The sequence below is a fragment of the Oncorhynchus mykiss genome, chromosome 28, assembly GCF_057628025.1.
Source record: "Oncorhynchus mykiss isolate SJ-2025 chromosome 28, ASM5762802v1, whole genome shotgun sequence".
Classification (NCBI taxonomy): domain Eukaryota; kingdom Metazoa; phylum Chordata; class Actinopteri; order Salmoniformes; family Salmonidae; genus Oncorhynchus; species Oncorhynchus mykiss.
Window position 1 is genome coordinate 34710209 of NC_143049.1, and position 27812 is coordinate 34738020.

At 39.3% G+C, this 27812-nt stretch overlaps 1 protein-coding gene across 5 annotated transcripts; it reads right to left on the reverse strand.

Moving 5' to 3' along the window:
- On the reverse strand, positions 1-27667 carry LOC118944832 (protein shisa-like-2A). 5 transcript variants are annotated; one of them, XM_090225172.1, is made up of 4 exons: positions 27486-27667; positions 25820-25956; positions 13799-13823; positions 1-2981 (listed from the first exon to the last, which is right to left on the reverse strand). In XM_090225172.1, the coding sequence occupies exons 1-4, from the start codon at positions 27665-27667 to the stop codon at positions 2822-2824; spliced, it is 504 nt and encodes a 167-aa protein (XP_090081298.1). In that variant the 3' UTR covers positions 1-2821. The 5 variants fall into 5 exon arrangements, 4 of the variants coding, with proteins under 4 accessions (XP_090081298.1, XP_090081299.1, XP_090081300.1 ...); XM_090225173.1 differs by lacking the exon at positions 13799-13823 and adding an exon at positions 15608-15614 and having other exon boundaries at positions 1-2992; positions 25816-25956; XM_090225174.1 differs by lacking the exon at positions 13799-13823 and having other exon boundaries at positions 1-3015; positions 25820-25854.
- Positions 27668-27812: the final 145 nt, after the last annotated feature.

Below are 27812 nucleotides of genomic sequence, written 5' to 3' on the forward strand. Positions count from 1 at the left end.
TGGTACTTCAATTTTTGTTTTATTTTGAGTACAGGGAAAACACAGCCTAACAGTTCACAGAAGATTCAACATGCATTGTTTCACCAACACACGTGTCTTAATATCTCTATTAAAATAAAAATGCCTTTTAACCTTTGAATCCAATTCAAGGTTTGGGCAATTTTGGGCAACATTAGAACACTCTAACAAATACTTACACACCAAGACAGACATAATTGATTCTATGTATTCCATTTGATGTAAAAAATGACTTGTCAATCAATTATTTTCATTGTGAAATATACTTATATCTCCTGGGCAACACGCTCAATCAAATTAACATTTTAGACAAACTGTACAACACAATTCCAAAAAGTGTTAGATGCAGATATTGGTCAAGTTAAAAACTCTATACTTCTTTTACGGAATAACCCCCAAAAGGGTCTTTGTGGAGAATAACCCCCAAAAGGGTCTTTGTGGAGAATAACCCCCAAAAGGGTCTTTGTGGAGAATAACCCCCAAAAGGGTCTTTGTGGAGAATAACCCCCAAAAGGGTCTTTGTGGAGAATAACCCCCAAAAGGGTCTTTGTGGAGAATAACCCCCAAAAGGGTCTTTGTGGAGAATAACCCCCAAAAGGGTCTTTGTGGAGAATAACCCCCAAAAGGGTCTTTGTGGAGAATAACCCCCAAAAGGGTCTTTGTGGAGAATAACCCCCAAAAGGGTCTTTGTGGAGAATAACCCCCAAAAGGGTCTTTGTGGAGAATAACCCCCAAAAGGGTCTTTGTGGAGAATAACCCCCAAAAGGGTCTTTGTGGAGAATAACCCCCAAAAGGGTCTTTGTGGAGAATAACCCCCAAAAGGGTCTTTGTGGAGTATAATTGCTGCACAATCAGCTGTGAAGATGTATTTCTCAAAACCAAAACACAGATGAACTACCATTTCCATCAGAAAAATAGTTTTAGATTCAGAGTCAGATTGAAGATTCGGTTGAGACATGTAGGATGTCCTTATGATGCACATTAGTTAGGACCATGGTCAGAGTTCAGAGGTTAGAGACTGTCCATGGTGATCATTGACCACTCAACTCCAAATGTACATCTCTTCCATATGTTCATATACAGTTGAAGTCGGAAGTTTACACTTAGGTTAGAGTCATTAAAACTTGTTATTCAACCACTCCACAAATTTCTTGTTAACAAACTATAGTTTTGGCAAGTCGGTTAGGACATCTACTTTGTGCATGACACAAGTCATTTTTCCAACGATTGTTTACAGACTATTTTCACTTATAATTCACTGCATCACAATTCCAGTGGGTCAGAAGTTTACATACACTAAGTTGACTGTGCCTTTAAACAGCTTGGAAAATTCCAGAAAATTATGTCATGGCTTTAGAAGCTTCTGATGGGTTAATTGACATCATTTGAGTCAATTGGAGGTGTACCTGTGGATGTATTTCAAGGCCTTCCTTTAAACTCGGTGCCTCTTTGCTTGACATCATGGGAAAATCAAATGAAATCAGTCAAGACCTCAGAAAGAAAATGGTAGACCTCCACAAGTTTGGTTCATCCTTGGGAGCAATTTCCAAACGCCTGAAGTTCATCTGTACAAACAATAGTAAGCAAGTATAAACACCATGGGACCACGCAGCCGTCATAACGCTCAGGAAGGAGACGCATTCTGTCTCCTAGAGATGAACGTACTTTGGTGCGAAAAGTGCAAATCAATCCCAGAACAACAGCAAAGGACCTTGTGAAGATGCTGGAGGAAACGGGTACAAAAGTATCTATATCCACAGTAAAACGAGTCCTATATCGATACAACCTGAAAGGCCGCTCAGCAAGGAAGGAGCCACTGCTCGAAAACCGCCATAAAAAAAGCCAGACTACAGTTTGCAACTACACATGGGGACAAAGATCGTACTTTTTGGAGAAATTTCCTCTGGTCTGATGAAACAAAAATAGAACTGTTTGGCCATAATGACCATTGTTATGTTTGGAAGAGAAAGGGGGAGGCTTGCAAGCCGAAGAACACCACCCCAACCGTGAAGCATGGGGGTGGCAGCATCATCTTGTGGGGGTATTTTGCTCCAGGAGGGACTGGTGCACTTCACAAAATAGATGGCATCATGATGGTGGAAAATGACGTGGATATATTGAAGCAACATTTCAAGACATCAGTCAGGAAGTTAAAGCTTGGTCGCAAATTGGTCTTCCAAATGGACAATGACCTCAAGCATACTTCCAAAGTTGTGGCAAAATGGCTTAAGGACAACAAAGTCAAGGTATTGGAGTGGCCATCACAAAGCCCTGACCTCAATCCTGAAAAAGCACTTGCGAGCAAGGAGGCCTACAAACCTGACTCAGTTACACCAGCTCTGTCAGGAGGAATGGGCCAAAATTTACCCAACTTATTGTGGGAAGCTTGTGGAAGGCTACCAGAAACATTTGACCCAAGTTAAACAATTTAAAGGCAATGCTACCAAATACTAACTGAGTGTATGTAAACTTCTGACCCACTGGGAATGTGATGAAAGAAATAAAAGCTGAAATAAATTATTCTCTCTACTATTATTCTGACATTTCACATTCTTAAAATAAAGTGGTGATCCTAAGTGACCTAAAACAGGGATTTTTTACTAAGATTAAATGTCAGGAATAGTGAATAACTGAGTTTAAATGTATTTGGCTAAGGTGTATGTAAACTTCCGACTTCAACTGTACAGTATGTGTGATTGACAGGTTGAAAAGGATCCTTTTTGTGATTCATTGGTCCTTTTACACACTCATTCAAAAACAAGTGGACATCTGGCCCCCTTATAAGGGGTTCTTCCAAGTGCTCCTAAGAAGGGCCCTCCATGTTGACAGTTGTGACGGTTGCCATGAAGCACTTCTGGAACAGTCTCTCAGGGTCGGGAGGCTGGTTGTCACAGTCCAGCTTCCGGCTGAGGAAGTTCTTCCTGAAGCCCTGGGGACCACTGGGAGGCCGCGCACCGGAGTGACTGCTGGGTTCCTCACTGGGAATGGGAACCACTCCTGGAATTACAGACAGACAGACACACACACACACACACACACACACACACACAAAAAGCAGGCAGACACGCAGGGACGGACACACACAAACATACAGCACACACACACACACACACACACACAGTGTTGAATATTTTCCCAGTCATTTACAAATGTTCCATCTCACGAATAAATCACTTTTCTCCCGGGTAACCCGGTATTTCCCACCCAAACCGGAAATGGCATTCTACAGCATATAAAGAATATTTTAAAAAATCTGAATTTGATTAGAGCTTTGATCAGCATTAAACATTCAAACCTGACGCTACCTGAGCCTGACAACCCGTACATTAAAGACATTTGATGAGCCCTACATTAAACACATATGATGAGCCCAAGCCCAAATGATTGTGCAGTTATCCTATACATAGCCTATGATATAGGCAATCTCACATTACACACAACAGAAAAACAAAAAAGCCCATAGATGTAGCAATATCTTTTTGGTAAAAAATAATTAAACAAGCTTTAGCAGGCTAATCTTTTTGAGTGTGGACTGTATTATACTGTATTACTGGACTGTATTTTACTGTATTACTGGACTGTATTATACTGTATTACTGGACTGTATTATACTGTATTACTGGACTGTATTATACTGTATTACTGGACTGTATTACTGGACTGTATTATACTGTATTACTGGACTGTATTATACTGTATTACTGGACTGTATTACTGGACTGTATTACTGGACTGTATTATACTGTATTACTGGACTGTATTATACTGTATTACTGGACTGTATTATACTGTATTACTGGACTGTATTACTGGACTGTATTATACTGTATTACTGGACTGTATTATACTGTATTACTGGACTGTATTATACTGTATTACTGGACTGTATTACTGGACTGTATTATACTGTATTACTGGACTGTATTATACTGTATTACTGGACTGTATTATACTGTATTACTGGACTGTATTATACTGCATTACTGGCCTGTATTATACTGTATTACTGGACTGTATTATACTGTATTACTGGACTGTATTACTGGACTGTATTGTACTGTATTACTGGACTGTATTTTACTGTATTACTGGACTGTATTATACTGTATTACTGGACTGTATTATACTGTATTACTGGACTGTATTATACTGTATTACTGGACTGTATTACTGGACTGTATTATACTGTATTACTGGACTGTATTATACTGTATTACTGGACTGTATTATACTGTATTACTGGACTGTATTATACTGTATTACTGGACTGTATTACTGGACTGTATTATACTGTATTACTGGACTGTATTACTGGACTGTATTGTACTGTATTACTGGCCTGTATTATACTGTATTACTGGCCTGTATTATACTGTATTACTGAAGTGTATTCTACTGTATTACTAGACTGTATTATACTGTATTACTGGACTGTATTATACTGCATTACTGGACTGAATTATACTGTATTACTGGCCTGTATTATACTGTATTACTGGACTGTATTATACTGTATTACTGGACTGTATTATACTGTATTACTGGACTGTATTATACTGTATTACTGGACTGTATTGTACTGTATTACTGGACTGTATTATACTGTATTACTGGACTGTATTATACTGTATTACTGGACTGTATTATACTGTATTACTGGACTGTATTATACTGTATTACTGGACTGTATTATACTGTATTACTGGACTGTATTACTGGACTGTATTATACTGTATTACTGGACTGTATTATACTGTATTACTGGACTGTATTATACTGTATTACTGGACTGTATTGTACTGTATTACTGGACTGTATTATACTGTATTACTGGACTGTATTATACTGTATTACTGGACTGTATTATACTGTATTACTGGACTGTATTATACTGTATTACTGGACTGTATTACTGGACTGTATTATACTGTATTACTGAAGTGTTTTCTACTGTATTACTGGACTGTATTATACTGTATTACTGGACTGTATTATACTGTATTACTGGACTGTATTGTACTGTATTACTGGACTGTATTATACTGTATTACTGGACTGTATTACTGGACTGTATTACTGGACTGTATTATACTGTATTACTGGACTGTATTATACTGTATTACTGGACTGTATTATACTGTATTACTGGACTGTATTATACAGTATTACTGGACTGTATTACTGGACTGTATTACTGGACTGTATTATACTGTATTACTGGACTGTATTATACTGTATTACTGGACTGTATTATACTGTATTACTGGACTGTATTACTGGACTGTATTATACTGTATTACTGGACTGTATTATACTGTATTACTGGACTGTATTATACTGTATTACTGGACTGTATTATACTGTATTACTGGACTGTATTACTGGACTGTATTATACTGTATTACTGGACTGTATTATACTGTATTACTGGACTGTATTATACTGTATTACTGGACTGTATTATACTGTATTACTGGACTGTATTATACTGTATTACTGGCCTGTATTATACTGTATTACTGGACTGTATTATACTGTATTACTGGACTGTATTACTGGACTGTATTATACTGTATTACTGGACTGTATTTTACTGTATTACTGGACTGTATTATACTGTATTACTGGACTGTATTATACTGTATTACTGGACTGTATTATACCGTATTACTGGACTGTATTACTGGACTGTATTGTACTGTATTACTGGCCTGTATTATACTGTATTACTGGCCTGTATTATACTGTATTACTGAAGTGTATTCTACTGTATTACTAGACTGTATTATACTGTATTACTGGACTGTATTATACTGCATTACTGGACTGAATTATACTGTATTACTGGCCTGTATTATACTGTATTACTGGACTGTATTATACTGTATTACTGGACTGTATTGTACTGTATTACTGGACTGTATTATACTGTATTACTGGACTGTATTATACTGTATTACTGGACTGTATTATACTGTATTACTGGACTGTATTATACTGTATTACTGGACTGTATTATACTGTATTACTGGACTGTATTACTGGACTGTATTATACTGTATTACTGGACTGTATTATACTGTATTACTGGACTGTATTATACTGTATTACTGGACTGTATTATACTGTATTACTGGACTGTATTGTACTGTATTACTGGACTGTATTATACTGTATTACTGGACTGTATTATACTGTATTACTGGACTGTATTATACTGTATTACTGGACTGTATTATACTGTATTACTGGACTGTATTACTGGACTGTATTATACTGTATTACTGAAGTGTTTTCTACTGTATTACTGGACTGTATTATACTGTATTACTGGACTGTATTATACTGTATTACTGGACTGTATTGTACTGTATTACTGGACTGTATTATACTGTATTACTGGACTGTATTACTGGACTGTATTACTGGACTGTATTATACTGTATTACTGGACTGTATTATACTGTATTACTGGACTGTATTATACTGTATTACTGGACTGTATTACTGGACTGTATTACTGGACTGTATTATACTGTATTACTGGACTGTATTATACTGTATTACTGGACTGTATTATACTGTATTACTGGACTGTATTATACAGTATTACTGGACTGTATTACTGGACTGTATTACTGGACTGTATTATACTGTATTACTGGACTGTATTATACTGTATTACTGGACTGTATTATACTGTATTACTGGACTGTATTACTGGACTGTATTATACTGTATTACTGGACTGTATTATACTGTATTACTGGACTGTATTATACTGTATTACTGGACTGTATTATACTGTATTACTGGACTGTATTACTGGACTGTATTATACTGTATTACTGGACTGTATTATACTGTATTACTGGACTGTATTATACTGTATTACTGGACTGTATTATACTGTATTACTGGACTGTATTATACTGTATTACTGGCCTGTATTATACTGTATTACTGGACTGTATTACTGGACTGTATTATACTGTATTACTGGACTGTATTACTGGACTGTATTATACTGTATTACTGGACTGTATTTTACTGTATTACTGGACTGTATTATACTGTATTACTGGACTGTATTATACTGTATTACTGGACTGTATTATACCGTATTACTGGACTGTATTACTGGACTGTATTGTACTGTATTACTGGCCTGTATTATACTGTATTACTGGCCTGTATTATACTGTATTACTGAAGTGTATTCTACTGTATTACTAGACTGTATTATACTGTATTACTGGACTGTATTATACTGCATTACTGGACTGAATTATACTGTATTACTGGCCTGTATTATACTGTATTACTGGACTGTATTATACTGTATTACTGGACTGTATTGTACTGTATTACTGGACTGTATTATACTGTATTACTGGACTGTATTATACTGTATTACTGGACTATATTATACTGTATTACTGGACTGTATTATACTGTATTACTGGACTGTATTATACTGTATTACTGGACTGTATTACTGGACTGTATTATACTGTATTACTGGACTGTATTATACTGTATTACTGGACTGTATTATACTGTATTACTGGACTGTATTATACTGTATTACTGGACTGTATTGTACTGTATTACTGGACTGTATTATACTGTATTACTGGACTGTATTATACTGTATTACTGGACTGTATTATACTGTATTACTGGACTGTATTATACTGTATTACTGGACTGTATTACTGGACTGTATTATACTGTATTACTGAAGTGTTTTCTACTGTATTACTGGACTGTATTATACTGTATTACTGGACTGTATTATACTGTATTACTGGACTGTATTGTACTGTATTACTGGACTGTATTATACTGTATTACTGGACTGTATTACTGGACTGTATTACTGGACTGTATTATACTGTATTACTGGACTGTATTATACTGTATTACTGGACTGTATTATACTGTATTACTGGACTGTATTATACAGTATTACTGGACTGTATTACTGGACTGTATTACTGGACTGTATTATACTGTATTACTGGACTGTATTATACTGTATTACTGGACTGTATTATACTGTATTACTGGACTGTATTACTGGACTGTATTATACTGTATTACTGGACTGTATTATACTGTATTACTGGACTGTATTATACTGTATTACTGGACTGTATTATACTGTATTACTGGACTGTATTACTGGACTGTATTATACTGTATTACTGGACTGTATTATACTGTATTACTGGACTGTATTATACTGTATTACTGGACTGTATTATACTGTATTACTGGACTGTATTATACAGTATTACTGGACTGTATTATACTGTATTACTGGACTGTATTACTGGACTGTATTACTGGACTGTATTATACTGTATTACTGGACTGTATTATACAGTATTACTGGACTGTATTGTACTGTATTACTGGACTGTATTATACTGTATTACTGGACTGTATTGTACTGTATTACTGGACTGTATTACACGGACTGGAATTACGCCCCTCGTCCTACACCAGCATGTATGCGGGTGCAGGACACGCGGCCTACAAAGTTACAATAATAGGCTAGAGAATTTGAATTCTGAAATATACCGTATATACAGTAATAGGCCTATTTTTCATTTTTATAGGCTGATTAGTAGGTTGACTAATTAGCTTTCAGAATATGTCCCTAATGTTGTGCGATGTGCTTATTAGCCTACATTAGCAGCTCCTAAACTATGGGTTGCTTCCCAAACTAGGGTTTGCGACCCCATGTGGGGTCGCCTGATATGAAAGCAGGGTGGGCTGGAGAATTTCCAAAATCCTGAAGAAAAAAAAAAATATATATATATATATATATATATATATTATATCGTCTTTGTATCTCAAAAGCATTGTAATGTGGTTAAACTTAAAAATCTAATTGAAAATGATTGAAATCTAAAAGACAAAATTCAACCAGAGAGCGTCCTTAGATCCTGGGAAAAGGCCGCACTTGAATCATTCCCACAATGAAATGCTCGGCCTCCTAAACTCTGAAACCACACACTATTGCAGAGACTTTGATATCACCGGCTGCAATTGATATGGTGAAAACAATGTGAAAACAAGGCAGCAGAGGCGGGACCAAGTCACTATATGAGTCCCAGGTAGAAACGGGTCCAGACTCGACTCAAGTCCAAGTCGTACATTCTAAGAGCAAATCGAGTTGAGTCACAAGTTTTCAAGTCAAGTAAAAAAAAATCTATACCTGTAACACCTTGTTCAACTACAAATCTGTGTCTACTTATTGAGGCTACTAGACAGGCCTTTTTATTACTTTGTCTGCAACAGACTTTTTGATTAGACCTTGCAGCAGTCACATGAAATCAGCAGAAGGCAAGGCAGGTGGACGTGCTCAGAGTGTAGAGGTATTTACAGGTCTTGGTGATCCAAAGGTGAAAGCGCCATTTCATACAAAATATACCAGTAGATTTACCAAATATACACTGGCAACAGCCCAAAAGACAGGCTTGACCTGTCCTATCTGAACGGACACCGGTAGAGGGGAAAACAGTACAGCCTCGTCTTGAATCTGTCTAACAGGTGCTCAAACACGTAGAGGCCTGCATAATATAAGCACTAGGCCCCCATACAATTACCAAATTGTCAATTACAACCAATAAACTGGTTCTACAATGTAAAAGGCAATTTTCACATCCATTGTTACATTCGTCTCAATCAGACTTAATGATTATTAATGATATTTCAACACAATGCATACAGTGAACATTAATTTGTTCACGCAGAACAAAAATGACATACTGTAGGACACACACACAGACCTCCGACATAACCCGGGCAATATGAACCAAGGGAACCATACATACATTGAATTAAATAAACAGAACTTCTAGCTCATGAGTCTTGCGAACGTTAATGTGCACTAACGTTCTAAACATACCTCCAACTCAGAGCAGAGTAAGAAGTGGTTGGCTAAATGAGAAGGTAAATCATCAGACATTTAACAAATCAAATCACATTTATTTATATAGCCCTTCGTACATCAGCTGATATCTCCATGTGCTGTACAGAAACCCAGCCTAAAACCCCAAACAGCAAGCAATGCAGGTGTAGAAGCACGGTTTAACAGAAATGTCTACGTGTTGCAATAAACGGTACTGGGATGGAATGATGAAACGCTAGCAATTATTGCATTATTCGATTGAATATAGATTTACCACATAGGACCTATGTCTTTAAACGTCTGAAAGCAACAGCAAACATTTAAACAACAGAATAAAAAATAAAAAAATCGCTCTCCACTGGCTGGGGTTTGGAGCGGCGAGTGGTGCGTCTTCGCCACATTAATAATTCATTCGAACAACACATTCCAAATGCAAGCTTCATAAATAGATGATCGATTTCAAGCATTTGTTACATACTAAAATACCAGTAGGCCTATGCTAGTAATGGTTGCCCCCTTGCTGGTGAGTTTACAAAGTAAAAAGTTAATATTCTCGATCCCCAAACAAGGTTTATTATTATGGCAATCCTCTCATCCTACAATTTGACATTTGTGCTGTAAAACAAACCAGCAAGGTCACAGATAGAACAATGACAACACTAGAACATCTTTGGCAATGTCTTTGCTAACTCACCCTTAGCCAATCTGTTGCCGTCTTTTTTTTGATTGTTCGATGCTGCGGACTGTCTCTGGCTACAATATGTGTAGAATAATCAATCCACGTTTATACTCTGTGACAAAACATTACAAAACCTGGCCTGATCATTTCAAGTCATCAGTCTCAAGTCAATGTCGAGTCCCGAGTCTTGAGGCTCCAAGTCAAGTCTCAAGTTGTTTTCTTTTCTATGAAGTCGCGTGTCGCCAACAAAGTTGGGATTTCACAGTCAGACTCAAGTTTAAGTCATGTGATTTTAATCCATAACTTTGGGAGGCCCAGAAACACCTTTGTCAGATAACACTTTTAAACGAAGAATTTATGCTATTGCTAGCAATCAAGGGGAAACTACTGAACTACCCGCATTCAGGGGTCACCACAGAGGAGATTTGATTCCTCATGTCTGTCTCCCACTGAGCATTAATGCCGCGTTCATAACATCTGGGATCTCGGAACTGGGTACTCGGAAATCTGGGTTCCGACTTCAGTGTATTCAAGACAACTGGGAACTCGGAAAAAACGAGCTCCTAATGGGAAAAATATTTTTGATCGGTCATCCAACTCGGAATTCCAACTCGGGAACTCGGGTCTCGTTATAGAGCTCCAAATTTCCGATCTGAAGACCACAGATGTCAAGATTTGACCTCGTATTCTGTGTAAAGCTGTTCAGTGCATTTGTCTGCATTCAAACCAAAAATCGATCCAGGTTGGATGTGGCAGCAGAGGTGAGGTGCGCACTATCGACCACGCACCCTGAATTGAGAATCTCCTAGGCAACATGCTTCAAACACATCCATCTCATTCGTGGTGAGATAAGGGAAATCATGTCAGACTAACTGGCAATTGACTGTCATAGCCCCACATTAAAAATAAGTGATGGTGAGTTAAGAAGACAATCATAAATACTGTTAGAATGTTTTTCAATTGACTACCATATAACCAAATAAAAAAAGTAAACATTGGCTGTTAATTACATACTCTTTTCACATAAATTTTCAGATATCAAAATGGGGTAGTGGGCCAAAAAGGTTTGGGAATCCCTGGCCTACCTCTTCTCTCTCTATTGTTGCTTCATCCCTTCAACATTGAAATGAAATACGTTTTGTTGTCCTAATCTTCATCATTGTAATGACATGCTATAAATGCAGACGGCGTTCGGGTCTCTTCACGAATGGTTATGGTTTGGAACACATCACTGCTTTAAACTGCCCGTGAGTTCTACTGGCGACTGTATATAACATTCAGCAAACAAGAGCTTGCATCCTCTTCGAATAGTCTATTAGCCTAAGAAATGCAACAACAAAAAAGCTATTATAGTCTATTTTTTCCTGGGACTCCTATATGCGTGTTTTAAGGAGAGAGACCAGGGGAGCACAGGAGTGTACTGCGCAAGAGACAGAGGCTAGAAGCATATTAATAAAACTGGTTGTAGGCTAGAAGTGTATTTATAAAACTGGTTGTAGGCTAGAAGTGTATTTATTAAACTGGTTGTAGGCTAGAGGTGTATTTATTAAACTGGTTGTAGGCTAGAAGTGTATTTATAAAACTGGTTGTAGGCTAGAAGTGTATTTATTAAACTGGTTGTAGGCTAGAAGTGTATTTATTAAACTGGTTGTAGGCTAGAAGTGTATTTATAAAACTGGTTGTAGGCTAGAAGTGTATTTATTAAACTGGTTGTAGGCTAGAAGTGTATTTATTAAACTGGTTGTAGGCTAGAAGTGTATATATTAAACTGGTTGTAGGCTAGAAGTGTATTTATTAAACTGGTTGTAGGCTAGAAGTGTATTTATAAAACTGGTTGTAGGCTAGAAGTGTATTTATTAAACTGGTTGTAGGCTAGAAGTGTATTTATTAAACTGGTTGTAGGCTAGAAGTGTATTTATTAAACTGGTTGTAGGCTAGGAGTGTATTTATTAAACTGGTTGTAGGCTAGAAGTGTATTTATTAAACTGGTTGTAGGCTAGAAGTGTATTTATAAAACTGGTTGTAGGCTAGAAGTGTATTTATTAAACTGGTTGTAGGCTAGAAGTGTATTTATTAAACTGGTTGTAGGCTAGAAGTGTATTTATTAAACTGGTTGTAGGCTAGAAGTGTATTTATTAAACTGGTTGTAGGCTAGGAGTGTATTTATAAAACTGGTTGTAGGCTAGAAGTGTATTTATTAAACTGGTTGTAGGCTAGAAGTGTATTTATTAAACTGGTTGTAGGCTAGAAGTGTATTTATTAAACTGGTTGTAGGCTAGAAGTGTATTTATTAAACTGTTTTTTGTGTCGAGACTATCTTGTGTCGAGACTATATCTTGTGGAAGGATGAAATAGTATGAATAAATTCATAAAAATAACGTTTTTAATGAAAATATGTCAATTATTATTTGAATATATTGGTAACCCCATGTTTAACAGTGATAATGTTCTCGAAGCCGGTGTTTGGAGGATACATTGGCACAAGTCGTTGCTCCCTGATGTTTCCACTTCACAATAACAGTACTTACAGTTGACCGGGGAAGCTCTAGCAGGGCAGACATTTTACGAAATAACTTGTTGGAAAGGTGGCATCCTATGACGGTACCCAGCGATGGAAAAGTACCCAGTTGTCATACTTAAAAGTAAAAAGTATAGATACCGTTACAAACGATACATTTGTGTTTAGTAAGTCAGACAGATCAGGAGCAGTAGGGATGACCATATGTTGTCTTGATAAGATTGTGAATTGGACCATTTTCCTGTCCTGCTAAGAATTCAAAATGTACTTTTGTACTTTTGGGTGTCAAGGAAAATGTATGAAGTAAAAAGTACATTATAATCTTTAGGAATGTGGTGAAGTAAAAGTTGTCAAAAATATAAATAGTGAAGTAAAGTGCAGATACCCCCCAAAAAACAACTAGTAGTTGTTTAAAGTATTTTACATTGAAAGTCACTGAGCTCTTGAGTATGGGCCATTCTACTGTCAATGTTTGTCTATGGAGATTGCATGGCTGTGTGCTCGATTTCATACAACCGTCAGCTACAGGTGTGGTTGAAATAGCTGAATCCACTAATTGGCCGTGCAGTGTATATTTGTAAGGGATAATCAACAAGGACCATTATGTTCAATGGAAAATAAGGAACAACGTGGAAGGTGTGTTCCATGAAGCACTAGCGAAGTGAGCCCTGAGTTGATTATCTCTTCTATACCATCGCTATAATGAAGCAATAAGGCACGAGGGGGTGTGGTATATGGCCAATATACCACGACTAAGGGTTGTTCTGACGCACGAAGCAACGCGGAGTACCTGGATACAGCCCTTAGCCGTGGTGTATTGGCCATATACCACAAACCCCCAAGGTGCCTTATAGCTATTATAAACTGGTTACCAACTTAATTAGAACACTTTTTGTTGTTGTTGTCTTACCCTTGATATGTGGCCTAACATACCATGGCTTTCAGCCAATCAGCATCCAGGAGCCAAACTATCTGGTTTATATGGTGTTTGTATAATCATCTTCCGGTGTAAAAACCATGGAACCTCTTAAGGATCTGACCCTTTCTTTCAATTTTTGCCTAAAATGACATACTCAAATCTAACTGCCTGTACAAGGATAACAAGCATATGCATATTATTGATACCATTTGAAAGGAAACACTTTGAAGTTTGTGGATATGTTAAATTGATGTAAGAAAATATAACACATTAGATCTGGTAAAATATCATACAAACAAGTTATTTAAAAAAAAATGTTTTCATCATCTTTGAAATTCAAGAGAAAGGCCAGACTTTCAGATTGGAGTCTAGGTGTAATTTAGATTTTGGCCACCAGACGGCAGCAGTGGGTGTGCAAAGTTTCACACCGATCCAGTGAAGAATTTCATTACTGCACAATATTTTGTATCAAGTTTGCCAGGAGTTTGCCCAAATGTGCCGAATTGGTCAATGATACATACTTAAATTATGTGGTAATAAAAAAATTATGTTTACACACTCCCAGGAATGTCATACATGATGGATCATTAGCTTATACACTAACTTTCACACATCTAGATGGCCGGACGGGGTGGGTGTGGAGCCAGATACAGCAGTGGGGTCAAACTGTAGAACCCAGTTCCTACATGTGAACATACAAATTGATTTTATCAAACAAACCTATGCTACATTTTATCTCTGGGACCCTCAGGATGACAAATCAGAGCAAAATTACCAAATGTAAGTACATTATTTACCTTCAGAGGTAAATGTAAGTACATTATTTACCTTCAGAGGTGAATGTAAGTACATTATTTACCTTCAGAGGTGAATGTATCAAACCAGTTGCCGTGATAAAGTGTTTTGAGGTTGAGCACTCTCCTCAAACAATAGCATGGTATTTTTTTCACTGTAATAACTACTATTATTTGGACACTACAGTTAGTTTAACAAAAATTTAATATTTTCTGTCCAGGTATGTTGGCTGTTGTATACAACGTCGTTCTAGTCACATTAGTGCACGTTAGCAACAACCATCCCAGTTTAGGGACATCCATCCTGAAGAGGATTATTATATAGTAGCCAGGTGTCTGGAGACGAAAAAAAGAAAATACATTTATATGAGCATCATAATGCGTAAAGTACAGTAAAAGTACACAATAATGACAAATGGCAACAGAAATAATGTAGTTATTAGTATTTATTTAATATTCATATACTTTCCGAATGTACTGTAGGTGCTACTGTACAATGTACTGTGTGCATATGAATAAGCACTCGGAAGTCGTTTGTCAGCTCCACGTGGGCCAGCTTGACGAAATGTCTTATCTTCTCAAATTATAGAAAGTGGCTCCTGAAAAGGAGGGATGTTTACAACCTGTGCAATTTATCGCGTGCATAGAGATGGTGTGCATCGGGCGGATGAGGGCAGCAACGTCTTCCTAGAGAGATTGAGAGTTGGTCTTTCCACCGTTCTCTCCTCCTCCTGCTCCGTAGTAACACGCGCACACTAGCGCTAATACACACTCACTCTCCCCTCCCACTCAGTGATGCCCAACGAACCCCAAGTGTCTTTTAAGGGACACCTAATAAATTAAAATGTGCACACACCATGTGTGTGAGCGCCGGTGTGTGTGTCTGTCAGGAAAGGGGGGAGGGGTGAGCAAAGACTGTACAAGACAGAGAATGGTCAAAATATTCCCCCTGGTAAACAAACCCAGGACCTTCAAATCCCAGGGCGTTGATGTAGCGCACTGGGCATTTACTAGTCCTGTACCAGCTGTCCAATATAACCGTCAGTATCGCAGGCAGAAATGTTTTTCAAGTCAATCTGACCTCAGATGTGTTACATGTTTATGATGCTATTTTCCAGATATAAATCTGTTAAAATTCTGAAATTGTAATCCAGTAGCACGTGAACTTTCTCTCGATGCCAAGCCAAGGGAACTCTAGCTATGTAAGTGTGCTGATTGGCCGACTTCTTTACATTTTCTTGACATTTGGCTGCATTGATTTGCTCTGGTATATAACATTGCCTATAATGCTTGTCATTACGCAACTGTTATTGGATTACAGTTGACCAATTTGGTCCCACTTTAAATGAAGTGCAGCTTTTAAAGGGTTCATAAAGCCTTCATAAGCACTACACAAATGCATCACAAATCATCTATAACTGTATGTCATGCTCTATAAAGCCTTCAGAAGCACTACACAAATGCATCACAAATCATCTATAACTGTATGTCAAGCTCTATAAAAGGTTCATAAAGCCTTCATAAGCACTACACAAATGCATCACAAATCATCTATAACTGTATGTCAAGCTCTATAAAAGGTTCATAAAGCCTTCATAAGCACTACACAAATGCATCACAAATCATCTATAACTGTATGTCAAGCTCTATAAAGGGTTCATAAATGTGGCATAACTGTGTGACATAACAACCTAAGTCAAATGTGACATAACCCACTATATAAAATATGACATAAACCTGTGCTTTGTAAAAGGGTGACATAAGCACTACTTAATAAAGGCTTTATAAATCATATTAAATTGAAGCTTCACAAGCATCTATAACTTTGTCATGCATGTTGGCAGAGCGTTGCAAGGCCAGGATAGTGGGTTCGATTCCTGGGACCACCCATAAGTAAAAGTGTACGTGTAAACATATTGCTTTAGGTTCCTCTCCTGGCCCCAACATGGGCTCTAACCAAGGACCCTCGGAACACGTCGACAACAGTCACCCACGAAGCATTCCACAAGGAAACAACTACTTCATGTTCTCAGAGCGAGCTATTTCCTCACCCGTTACATATGCACTTGCTTTGGACAAAAGCGTCTGCTAAATGGCATATATTATATTATATTACTAAGCCGTCATTGTTAATGAGAATTTGTTCTTTAACTGACTTGCCTAGTTAAATAAAGGTTCAATGAAAAATATAAAAAAAGACAAATAAAAATCCATCTTAGGTGTATAGCCAATATTAGACTTTCCTCAAAAATGCTGTGCTGCAGGATGACACACACTGTAAAGTGCAGTCACACACACCAAAAAACGTTGGTAGGGCCCTTTAAAAGCAGTTTTTTTTGGGGGGGGGGGGGGGGTAAAATTACATTTCTTGTTTTTGTTATTCCAGGTGTCTGATTTCCTCATTTTTTTCTGGATTTCGGTCTAAAAAACCACAACATTTTTTAAAGAAAAAACACAGAATTGGATGTTCTATGATCACAACAATGCTTAAACCACATCAGGGGACCACTTTTGAGGTGTTGATTTTTGAGAAAAACAGTAGCGAGGCTATAAAAGTAGTGAGGCTACATACAGACACCGGTTAGTCAGGCTGATTGAGGTAGTATGAACATGTAGATATGGTTAAAGTGACTATGCATATATGATGAACAGAGAGTAGCAGTAGCGTAAAGGGGGGTTGGTGGGTGATGGGTGGGACAAAATGCAGATTGCCCGGTTAGCCAATGTGCGGGAGCACTGGTTGGTCGGCAGTATGTACATACAGTGCCTTGCGAAAGTATTCGGCCCCCTTGAACTTTGCGACCTTTTGCCACATTTCAGGCTTTAAACATAAAGATATAAAACTGTATTTTTTGTGAAGAATCAACAACAAGTGGGACACAATCATGAAGTGGAACGACATTTATTGGATATTTCAAACTTTTTTAACAAATCAAAAACTGAAAAATTGGGCGTGCAAAATTATTCAGCCCCTTTACTTTCAGTGCAGCAAACTCTCTCCAGAAGTTCAGTGAGGATCTCTGAATGATCCAATGTTGACCTAAATGACTAATGATGATAAATACAATCCACCTGTGTGCAATCAAGTCTCTGTATAAATGCACCTGCACTGTGATAGTCTCAGAGGTCCGTTAAAAGCGCAGAGAGCATCATGAAGAACAAGGAACACACCAGGCAGGTCCGAGATACTGTTGTGAAGAAGTTTAAAGCCGGATTTGGATACAAAAAGATTTCCCAAGCTTTAAACATCCCAAGGAGCACTGTGCAAGCAATAATATTGAAATGGAAGGAGTATCAGACCACTGCAAATCTACCAAGACCTGGCCGTCCCTCTAAACTTTCAGCTCATACAAGGAGAAGACTGATCAGAGATGCAGCCAAGAGGCCCATGATCACTCTGGATGAACTGCAGAGATCTACAGCTGAGGTGGGAGACTCTGTCCATAGGACAACAATCAGTCGTATATTGCACAAATCTGGCCTTTATGGAAGAGTGGAAAGAAGAAAGCCATTTCTTAAAGATATCCATAAAAAGTGTTGTTTAAAGTTTGCCACAAGCCACCTGCGAGACACACCAAACATGTGGAAGAAGGTGCTCTGGTCAGATGAAACCAAAATTGAACTTTTTGGCAACAATGCAAAACGTTATGTTTGGCGTAAAAGCAACACAGCTGAACACACCATCCCCACTGTCAAACATGGTGGTGGCAGCATCATGGTTTGGGCCTGCTTTTCTTCAGCAGGGACAGGGAAGATGGTTAAAATTGATGGGAAGATGGATGGAGCCAAATACAGGACCATTCTGGAAGAAAACCTGATGGAGTCTGCAAAAGACCTGAGACTGGGACGGAGATTTGTCTTCCAACAAGACAATGATCCAAAACATAAAGCAAAATCTACAATGGAATGGTTCAAAAATAAACATATCCAGGTGTTAGAATGGCCAAGTCAAAGTCCAGACCTGAATCCAATCGAGAATCTGTGGAAAGAACTGAAAACTGCTGTTCACAAATGCTCTCCATCCAACCTCACTGAGCTCGAGCTGTTTTGCAAGGAGGAATGGGAAAAAAATTCAGTTTCTCGATGTGCAAAACTGATAGAGACATACCCCAAGCGACTTACAGCTGTAATCGCAGCAAAATGTGGCGCTACAAAGTATTAACTTAGGGGGCTGAATAATTTTGCACGCCCAATTTTTCAGTTTTTGATTTGTTAAAAAAGTTTGAAATATCCAATAAATGTCGTTCCACTTCATGATTGTGTCCCACTTGTTGTTGATTCTTCACAAAAAAATACAGTTTTAAATCTTTATGTTTGAAGCCTGAAATGTGGCAAAAGGTCGCAAAGTTCAAGGGGGCCGAATACTTTCGCAAGGCACTGTATGTACATGAATGTATAGTTAAAGTGACTGTGCATATATGATAAACAGGGAGTAGCAGCAGCGTAAAAGAGGGGTTTGGGGGGGCACACAATGCAAATAGTCCGGGAAGCCATTTGATTACCTGTTCAGGAGTCTTATGGCTTGGAGGTAAAAACTGTTGAGAAGCCTTTTTATCCTAGACTTGGAACTCTGGTACCGCTTGCCATGCAGTAATAGAGAGAACAGTCTATGACTAGGGTGGCTGGGGTCTTTAACAATTTTTAGGGCCTTCCTCTGCCACCGCCTGGTGTAGAGGTCCTGGATGGCAGGCAGCTGAGCCCCAGTGATGTACTGGGCTGTACACACACACACTACCCTCTGTAGTGCCTTGTGGTCAGAGGCCGAGCAATTGCTGTATCAGGCAGTGATGCAACCAGTCAGGATGCTCTCGATGTTGCAGCTGTAGAACCTTTTGAGGATCTCAGGACCCATGCCAAATCTTTTTAGTTTCCTGGGGGGGAATAGGCTTTGTTGTGCCCTCTTCACAACTGTCTTGGTGTGTTTGGCTCATTCTAGTTTGTTGGTGATGTGGACACGTGATGGAGTTTGCAAATCAAATGCCCAGTTGTGGTGCCACTGGACAGGGATAAACTGGTAAATGTAACTTTATTTATATTAATTTAAATGTAAATTATTTATCTAGATTACATGGATACCTCAATCGTTATTTCAAATAATTTTGCTAACTTCACTGCAACTGCTGTGATAGATAGCTAGTTAATGTTAGCAGCATAAGTTAGCTAGCTATAACAAAACAACATTTTGCTAGCTAACTAGCAGGCTCAGATAAAAACAAATACCCCTAGATACTTTACTACAGCATATCTCATAGCCGCGTGCTTGAGATGTCCTCCTCTACCTCATCCCATTTGTCAACAACTTCATCCCCAGACTGCTGCACTGGTTAGATCAGACAGACACCTGTCATTTAAGATGTTTAATAACGTAATGATTTAAGTTTATTTTTGAGCATCCATCTCTTTTACTCTTGGAGATGGTTTAAAAAAGATGTATCTTTTGTGTTTCTTGTGTTTCTTCAGGGTTGACCAGTGACGGCATCAGACGTGAGTTGTCGGTCTTCCACTGGAGGAGAAGAGGGCAAGTGACCTGGCAGAGGATGGCTGAAACACTTCTAATGGTAAGAAAACCTGAAAAATATACCAGGCCGATCATAATTCTGCTGTTGACATCATACGTTATTTGTTCCAAAGTAGTTTGACATAATGTCTTGATCCAATACATTTTCCTGATCACATCAGGATGTGAGTACCTATGCGATGTTTCAGCTTTTGCGCTGTGTGTTTTGTGCACAGGTATCGTCCCGTGTCTTTCTACGAGGTTTACCTCGCTCTTTTGTTTGGGTACATCCCAGTGTTTTGTATACGTGTTGTGTCACGAATACCACCGAAGGTGGCTCCTCTTCCTGTTCGGGTGGCGCTCGGCGGTCGTCGTCGCCGGTCTACTAGCTGCCGCCGATCCCTTTTCCCTTTTCGTTTGTTTTTGTCTAATTGTTTTCACCTGTTCCTTGTTGGGGTTTTGGGATGGGTGTTATTTAAGTTCGTTTAGCCCGCTGGTGTTTGTGCGGGCTTGTTGTTATTGTTACGTTTGTGGTTATCGTTGTCTTTTGGGTTTTCGCTGCCCGGGTTTTGTAACTAAGGTTTTGGGTTTGTTTGCACCTGTGTTTAGGTTTTCACCCCTGTTTGGATCTGTTACTTTGGACATTAAAGCGTTTTTTCCCCGTTTACTTTTGCTCTCTGCGTCTGACTCCACACCCATCACTCACCCACCGTTACATGTTGTTTGGGGTGTATTAAAAAACCCTATTATGTATTTCTGTGCCTTTCTCCAAATCCTTTATACCAGCGTGACGCTACTTACAATAAGTCGTTTTTTGAGGGTATCTTTACTTTACTATTTATATTTTTGACAACTTTTACTTTTACTTCACTACATTCCTAAAGAAAATTAGATACTTTTTACTCCATACATTTTCCCTGACACCCAAAAGTACTCGTTACATTTTTACAGAAATGGTCCAATTCACACACTTATCAAGAGAACATCCCTGGTCATCTCTACTACCTCTGATCTGGCGGACTTACTAAACAGCTCAAGTTTGAGTGTGCCCCTGGCTATCTAATAATTAAAAAAACACAATTGTACCATCTGGTTTGCTTAATATAACGAATTTCAAATGATTTATACTTTTACTCTTGATACTAAAGTACATTTTTGCAATTACATTTACTTTTGATACTTAAGTATATTTAAAACCAAATACTTTTAGACTTTTACTCAAGTAATATTTTCCTGGGTGACTTTCACTTTTACTTGAGTCATTTCCTATCATGGCATCTTTACTTTTACTACAGTATGATAATTTGGTACTTTCTCCACCACTGACAATGCAGCCAACCTGTCATATCAGTGCAGCACAGAAATGCCTTCATCCAGCGAATGTAACAGACTTTACTGCTACCTTTGTTACTTTTAAGGTTGAAACCAACATGCTGTGCCTCCAGCAATCAGAGAGACCAGAACCGTTTGTCGACCAGCTCAGGGACAAGCTACACCGTTCACAACCCTGTATAATGTTCAGTGTAATTTGCATTGCTGGATAAAAAAAAAAAACTTACTGTATTTGTATTGTTTTAAGGTTTTAATTTGACCTACCATGTGTTAGGAATAGTGTTAGGAATAGTGTTAGGAATAGCGTTAGGAATAGCGTTAGGAATAGTGTTAGGAATAGTGTTAGGAATAGTGTTAGGAATAGCGTTAGGAATAGCGTTAGGAATAGCGTTAGGAATAGCGTTAGGAATAGCGTTAGGAATAGCGTTAGGAATAGCGTTAGGAATAGCGTTAGGAATAACGTTAGGAATAGCGTTAGGAATAGCGTTAGGAATAACGTTAGGAATAGTGTTAGGAATAGCGTTAGGAATAGCGTTAGGAATAGTGTTAGGAATAGCGTTAGGAATAGCGTTAGGAATAGCGTTAGGAATAGCGTTAGGAATAGCGTTAGGAATAGTGTTAGGAATAGTGTTAGGAATAGTGTTAGGAATAGTGTTAGGAATAGCGTTAGGAATAGCATTAGGAATAGCGTTAGGAATAGCGTTAGGAATAGCGTTAGGAATAGCGTTAGGAATAGCGTTAGGAATAGCGTTAGGAATAGCGTTAGGAATAGTGTTAGGAATAGCATTAGGAATAGCGTTAGGAATAGCGTTAGGAATAGCGTTAGGAATAGTGTTAGGAATAGTGTTAGGAATAGTGTTAGGAATAGCGTTAGGAATAGCGTTAGGAATAGCGTTAGGAATAGCGTTAGGAATAGCGTTAGGAATAGCGTTAGGAATAGCGTTAGGAATAGTGTTAGGAATAACGTTAGGAATAGCGTTAGGAATAGCGTTAGGAATAGTGTTAGGAATAGTGTTAGGAATAGCGTTAGGAATAGTGTTAGGAATAGCGTTAGGAATAGCGTTAGGAATAGTGTTAGGAATAGCGTTAGGAATAGCGTTAGGAATAGCGTTAGGAATAGTGTTAGGAATAGTGTTAGGAATAGTGTTAGGAATAGTGTTAGGAATAGCGTTAGGAATAGCGTTAGGAATAGCGTTAGGAATAGCGTTAGGAATAGCGTTAGGAATAGCGTTAGGAATAGTGTTAGGAATAGTGTTAGGAATAGCGTTAGGAATAACGTTAGGAATAGCGTTAGGAATAGCGTTAGGAATAACGTTAGGAATAGTGTTAGGAATAGTGTTAGGAATAGCGTTAGGAATAGTGTTAGGAATAGCGTTAGGAATAGTGTTAGGAATAGCGTTAGGAATAGCGTTAGGAATAGTGTTAGGAATAGTGTTAGGAATAGCGTTAGGAATAGTGTTAGGAATAGTGTTAGGAATAGTGTTAGGAATAGCGTTAGGAATAGCGTTAGGAATAGCGTTAGGAATAGCGTTAGGAATAGCGTTAGGAATAGCGTTAGGAATAGCGTTAGGAATAGTGTTAGGAATAGTGTTAGGAATAGCATTAGGAATAGCGTTAGGAATAGTGTTAGGAATAGTGTTAGGAATAGTGTTAGGAATAGTGTTAGGAATAGCGAGGGCGATCAGGCGTAGTAGAAATGAGAAGGGGTTTCAAATGTAAAAAATAAAAAGAGATGTTTAAACTTGTCTTCAACGTTTATTTGTTTTAGCTGACAGTGACAATTCCTTAAGCGTTAACTACATTTGCCTCATTTATATGTGTTATGAATGACCGAAGGTGGCTTACTTTAAAGTAAGTACACTGTCACACTATACAGAGTCTTTATTGATATGTTATGAATGACCGAAGGTGGCTCACTTTAAAGTAAGTACACTGTCACACTATACAGAGTCTTTATTGATATGTTATGATTGACCGAAGGTGGCTCACTTCAAACAAATCATTACAGGACACTATCAAGTGTCAATAAATAGCTTATAAACATTCTGCCCGGTTTCTGAAGGTTCTGATGATCCACAGGTTACTGTAGGGCAGGGCTGCCCAACCCTCTTCCTGGAGATCTACTGTCCTGCAGGTTTTGAGTCCAACTCTCTTCCTGGAGATCTACTGTCCTGTAGGTTTTCAGCCCAACCCTCTTCCTGGAGATCTACTGTCCTGTAGGTTTTCAGCCCAACACTCTTCCTGGAGATCTACTGTCCTGTAGGTTTTCAGCCCAACCCTCTTCCTGGAGATCTACTGTCCTGTAGGTTTTCAGTCCAACACTCTTCCTGGAGATCTACTGTCCTGTAGGTTTTCAGCCCAACCCTCTTCCTGGAGATCTACTGTCCTTTAGGTTTTCAGCCCAACACTCTTCCTGGAGATCTACTGTCCTGTAGGTTTTCAGCCCAACACTCTTCCTGGAGATCTACTGTCCTGTAGGTTTTGAGTCCAAACCTCTTTCTGGAGATCTACTGTCCTGTAGGTTTTGAGTCCAACCCTCTTCCTGGAGATCTACTGTCATGTAGGTTTTCAGTCCAACCCTCTTCCTGGAGATCTACTGTCCTGTAGGCTTTCAGTCCAACCCTCTTCCTGGAGATCTACTGTCCTGTAGGTTTCCAGTCCAACCCTCTTCCTGGAGATCTACTGTCCTGTAGGTTTTCAGTCCAACCCTAATTCAGCATATCTGATACAGCTAGTTAAGGTCTTGTTGAGCAGCTGATTAGTAGAATCAGGTGTGTTAAATGAAGGTTGGACTGAAAACCCACAGGAAGGTAGATCTCCAGGAAGAGGGTTGGGCAGCCCTGCTGTAGGGTGTGACAGGTATTTGGATAAGTTGATGGACATGAAATGCTTTCGTTGTCAGAGCCAAGTTTTTTTTAGTATTCCTACCTGAGACTACCTAGCCACCAGGTATTCATCCTCTGTTCCCATGCTGGAGACCAGGGCTTGATTACAACCTGTTACAATGGTGCCAACATTTTGTGGGTGATGTTTCAGTGGGGGAGAGGGTGAATGTGTCAAAGACCTGACTGAGCCCAGCAATGCATGGCATGGCTCATTATATTATTGTGTGTTTGTGTACTGAGAAACATGTAACTTGGTTCCAGAAAAAAGACACTTTCAATTTCCTGATGTTGGGGGCTGTCATCAAGGTGCCTGGTGTGATAAGGGTCAACAGACTTGTATCCGCGATAGCACGATAGCCCTAAAATGAGTTTTATTTTGTATTTTCTATACAATATCCCATTTACAGTGCCTTCGGAAAGTATTCAGACCCCTTGACTTTTTCCACATTTTGTTACGTAACAGCCTTATTTTAAAATTGATTTAAAAATTGATTTAACAATTTAACAATTCCCTCAGCAATCTACACACAATACCACATAGTGACAAAGCAAAACCAGGTTTTTAAATGTTTGCTAGTTTACTCAAAATAAAAACTGAAATATCACATTTACATAAGTATTTAGACCCTTTACTCAGCATCCTTGGCAGCGATTACAGTATTGAGTCTTCTTGGGTATGACGCTACAAGTTTCTCGCATTCTTCTCTGCAGATCCTCTCAAGCTCTGTCAGGTTGGATGGGGAGCGTTGCTGTACAGCTATTTTCAGGTCTCTCCAGAGATGTTCGATCGGGTTCAAGTCCGGGCTCTGGCTGGGCCACTCAAGGACAGTCAGAGACTTGTCCTAAAGCCACTCCTGCGTTGTCTTTGCTGGGTCGTTGTCCTGTTGGAAGGTGAACCGTCTCCCCAGTCTGAGGCCCAGAGCGCCCTGGAGCAGGTTTTCATCAAGGATCTCTCTGTACTTTGTTTTTTATACATTTGCAAAAATGTGTCAAAACCTGTTTTTGCTTTGTCATTACGGTGTATTGTGTGTAGACTGCTGAGAAAACATATTTAATCCATTTTAGAATAAGGCTGTAACATAACAAAATGTAGAAAAAGTCAAGGGGTCTGAATACTTTCCGAATGCACTGTATGTATCCTACCCAACATCTTTAGATGATGTGTCAAGACCTTAGCCCGGCTCTATGTATCCCATCACATACCTTTAGATTATGTGTCAAGACCTTAGCCCACCTCAGAAGTGTTACCCACCTGGTGTTCTGAGTGGCAGGCCGTTGTCAAGGCGACTGGGCTTGGTGGCGATGAAGAGGTAGCAGAGGACACAGACTGTGATGAGGAAGGCCAGCAGGACCACTGCTGCTATGGACAGACCTATCAGGGCCCCGACGCTAAGAGATGAAGGAATAAGGAGAAGAGAAAGAGGATGGCGAGTAGGAGGAAAGGGACGGGGAGGGAAAGAGATGAAGAAAGAGACAGAGACAGATGGGGAAAGGAGAGAAAGAGATTAGGGAAAGGCCGGGAGAAAGCAATGGACAGAGAAGGTGAGAGAAAGGGGGAGCGAGGAAGAGAAGACGAGAGAATGTGATTAATGTGTGAGAGGTTATGGGGAAGACAGGGAGGGAAAGGCAGGGGAGAGCAGAGAGGTGATGGGAAGACAGGGAGGGAAAGGCAGGGGAGAGCAGAGAGGTGATGAGGAAGACAGGGATGGAAAGGCAGGGGAGAGCAGAGAGAGAGGTGATGGGGAAGACAGGGAGGGAAAGGCAGGGGAGAGCAGAGAGGTGATGGGGAAGACAGGGAGGGAAAGGCAGGGGAGAGCAGAGAGATGATGGGGAAGACAGGGAGGGAAAGGCAGGGGAGAGTAGAGAGGTTATGGGGAAGACAGGGAGGGAAAGGCAGGGGAGAGCAGAGAGGTGATGGGAAGACAGGGAGGGAAAGGCAGGGGAGAGCAGAGAGGTGATGAGGAAGACAGGGATGGAAAGGCAGGGGAGAGCAGAGAGAGAGGTGATGGGGAAGACAGGGAGGGAAAGGCAGGGGAGAGCAGAGAGGTGATGGGGAAGACAGGGAGGGAAAGGCAGGGGAGAGCAGAGAGATGATGGGGAAGACAGGGAGGGAAAGGCAGGGGAGAGCAGAGAGGTGATGGGGAAGACAGGGAGGGAAAGGCAGGGGAGAGCAGAGAGAGGTGATGGGGGAGGCAGGGAGGGAAAGGCAGGGGAGAGCAGAGAGAGGTGATGGGGATGACAGATAATAGATTGCACTCTTTCTGAGAGTGATACATTTAGGGGCGGACTGGCCATCCAGCATTTCGGGCTAATGTCAGATGTGCTGGTCCATCGGAGTGGTGCAGGGTTCTTAGGCACTGCATCTCAGTGCAAGAGGCATCACTACAGTCCCTGGTTTGAATCCAGGCTGTATCATATCTGGCAGTGATTGGGAGTCCCATAGGGCGGCGCACAATTGGCCCAGCGTTGCCCGGGTTAGGCCGTCATTTTAAATAAGAATTTGTTCTTAACTGACTTGCCAAGTTAAAGAAAGGTTAAATAAAATATATATCATTTGGCTAATAATGCGGTTATTGAGGAAAAACATGGGCCAGTGTGTTAGAAATACCAGGGACAAATTCTGGTCCCAGTCTGCCCCTGGATACAGTATTGAGTATAGTGGGAGGAAAATGTACACTTTTTCAGTTTTTATTTTCACTTTTAATTGAGGTACTTTTCTCCTTGTATCAGCTTCCCTCGTTATACAGTAGCCTACTGTAACCTATAATAGGTGTACATCATCACAATATCAAACATTATGCAAACTTAAAAGTCCAGCAGTGAATGAGATTTCCCCAAGATAGGGTAAGGCTATATAGGAAAAACAAAACGGATGAATTGGTATAACATCAAATCAAAGATGTGTAAAAAGTCCTTACCTAAGCCACCACATGTATGCATACTCGTAGGGGAAAAAACTGTTGGGGTCATCACAGCAATACTTGATATCGTTAAATCCGCAGCAGAATACCGCGTGGGCACCGCTTCCCGCTTTAGGGCACAAAAAGCCATTCACAAAAGCATTTTCTGCGCTGTAGTAGCTTGTGCAATTCGCAGTCATGCTGGTAAGAAAAAAAGAAAGCTCTGTCGAGGTAATGAGGCAATTTCCTTAGCTGTGTAAGGATTTTATTGCAATATCGCGCACAATGTGTCCTTGCTGAACATAGTAGGCATCACATTTCCGAGCATGACAGAGAAATGTGGAA

Coding starts and splice junctions, on each gene's coding strand:
- LOC118944832 (XM_090225171.1), bottom strand. CDS start 27,667: ATGACTGCGAATTGCACAAGCTACTACAGCGCAGAAAATGCTTTTGTG. Junction 25,957..27,485: donor GCATACATGTGGTGGCTTAG/GTAAGGACTTTT, acceptor TTCATCTCTTAG/CGTCGGGGCCCTGATAGGTC. Junction 3,016..25,819: donor CCTGCCACTCAGAACACCAG/GTGGGTAACACT, acceptor CTGTAATTCCAG/GAGTGGTTCCCATTCCCAGT.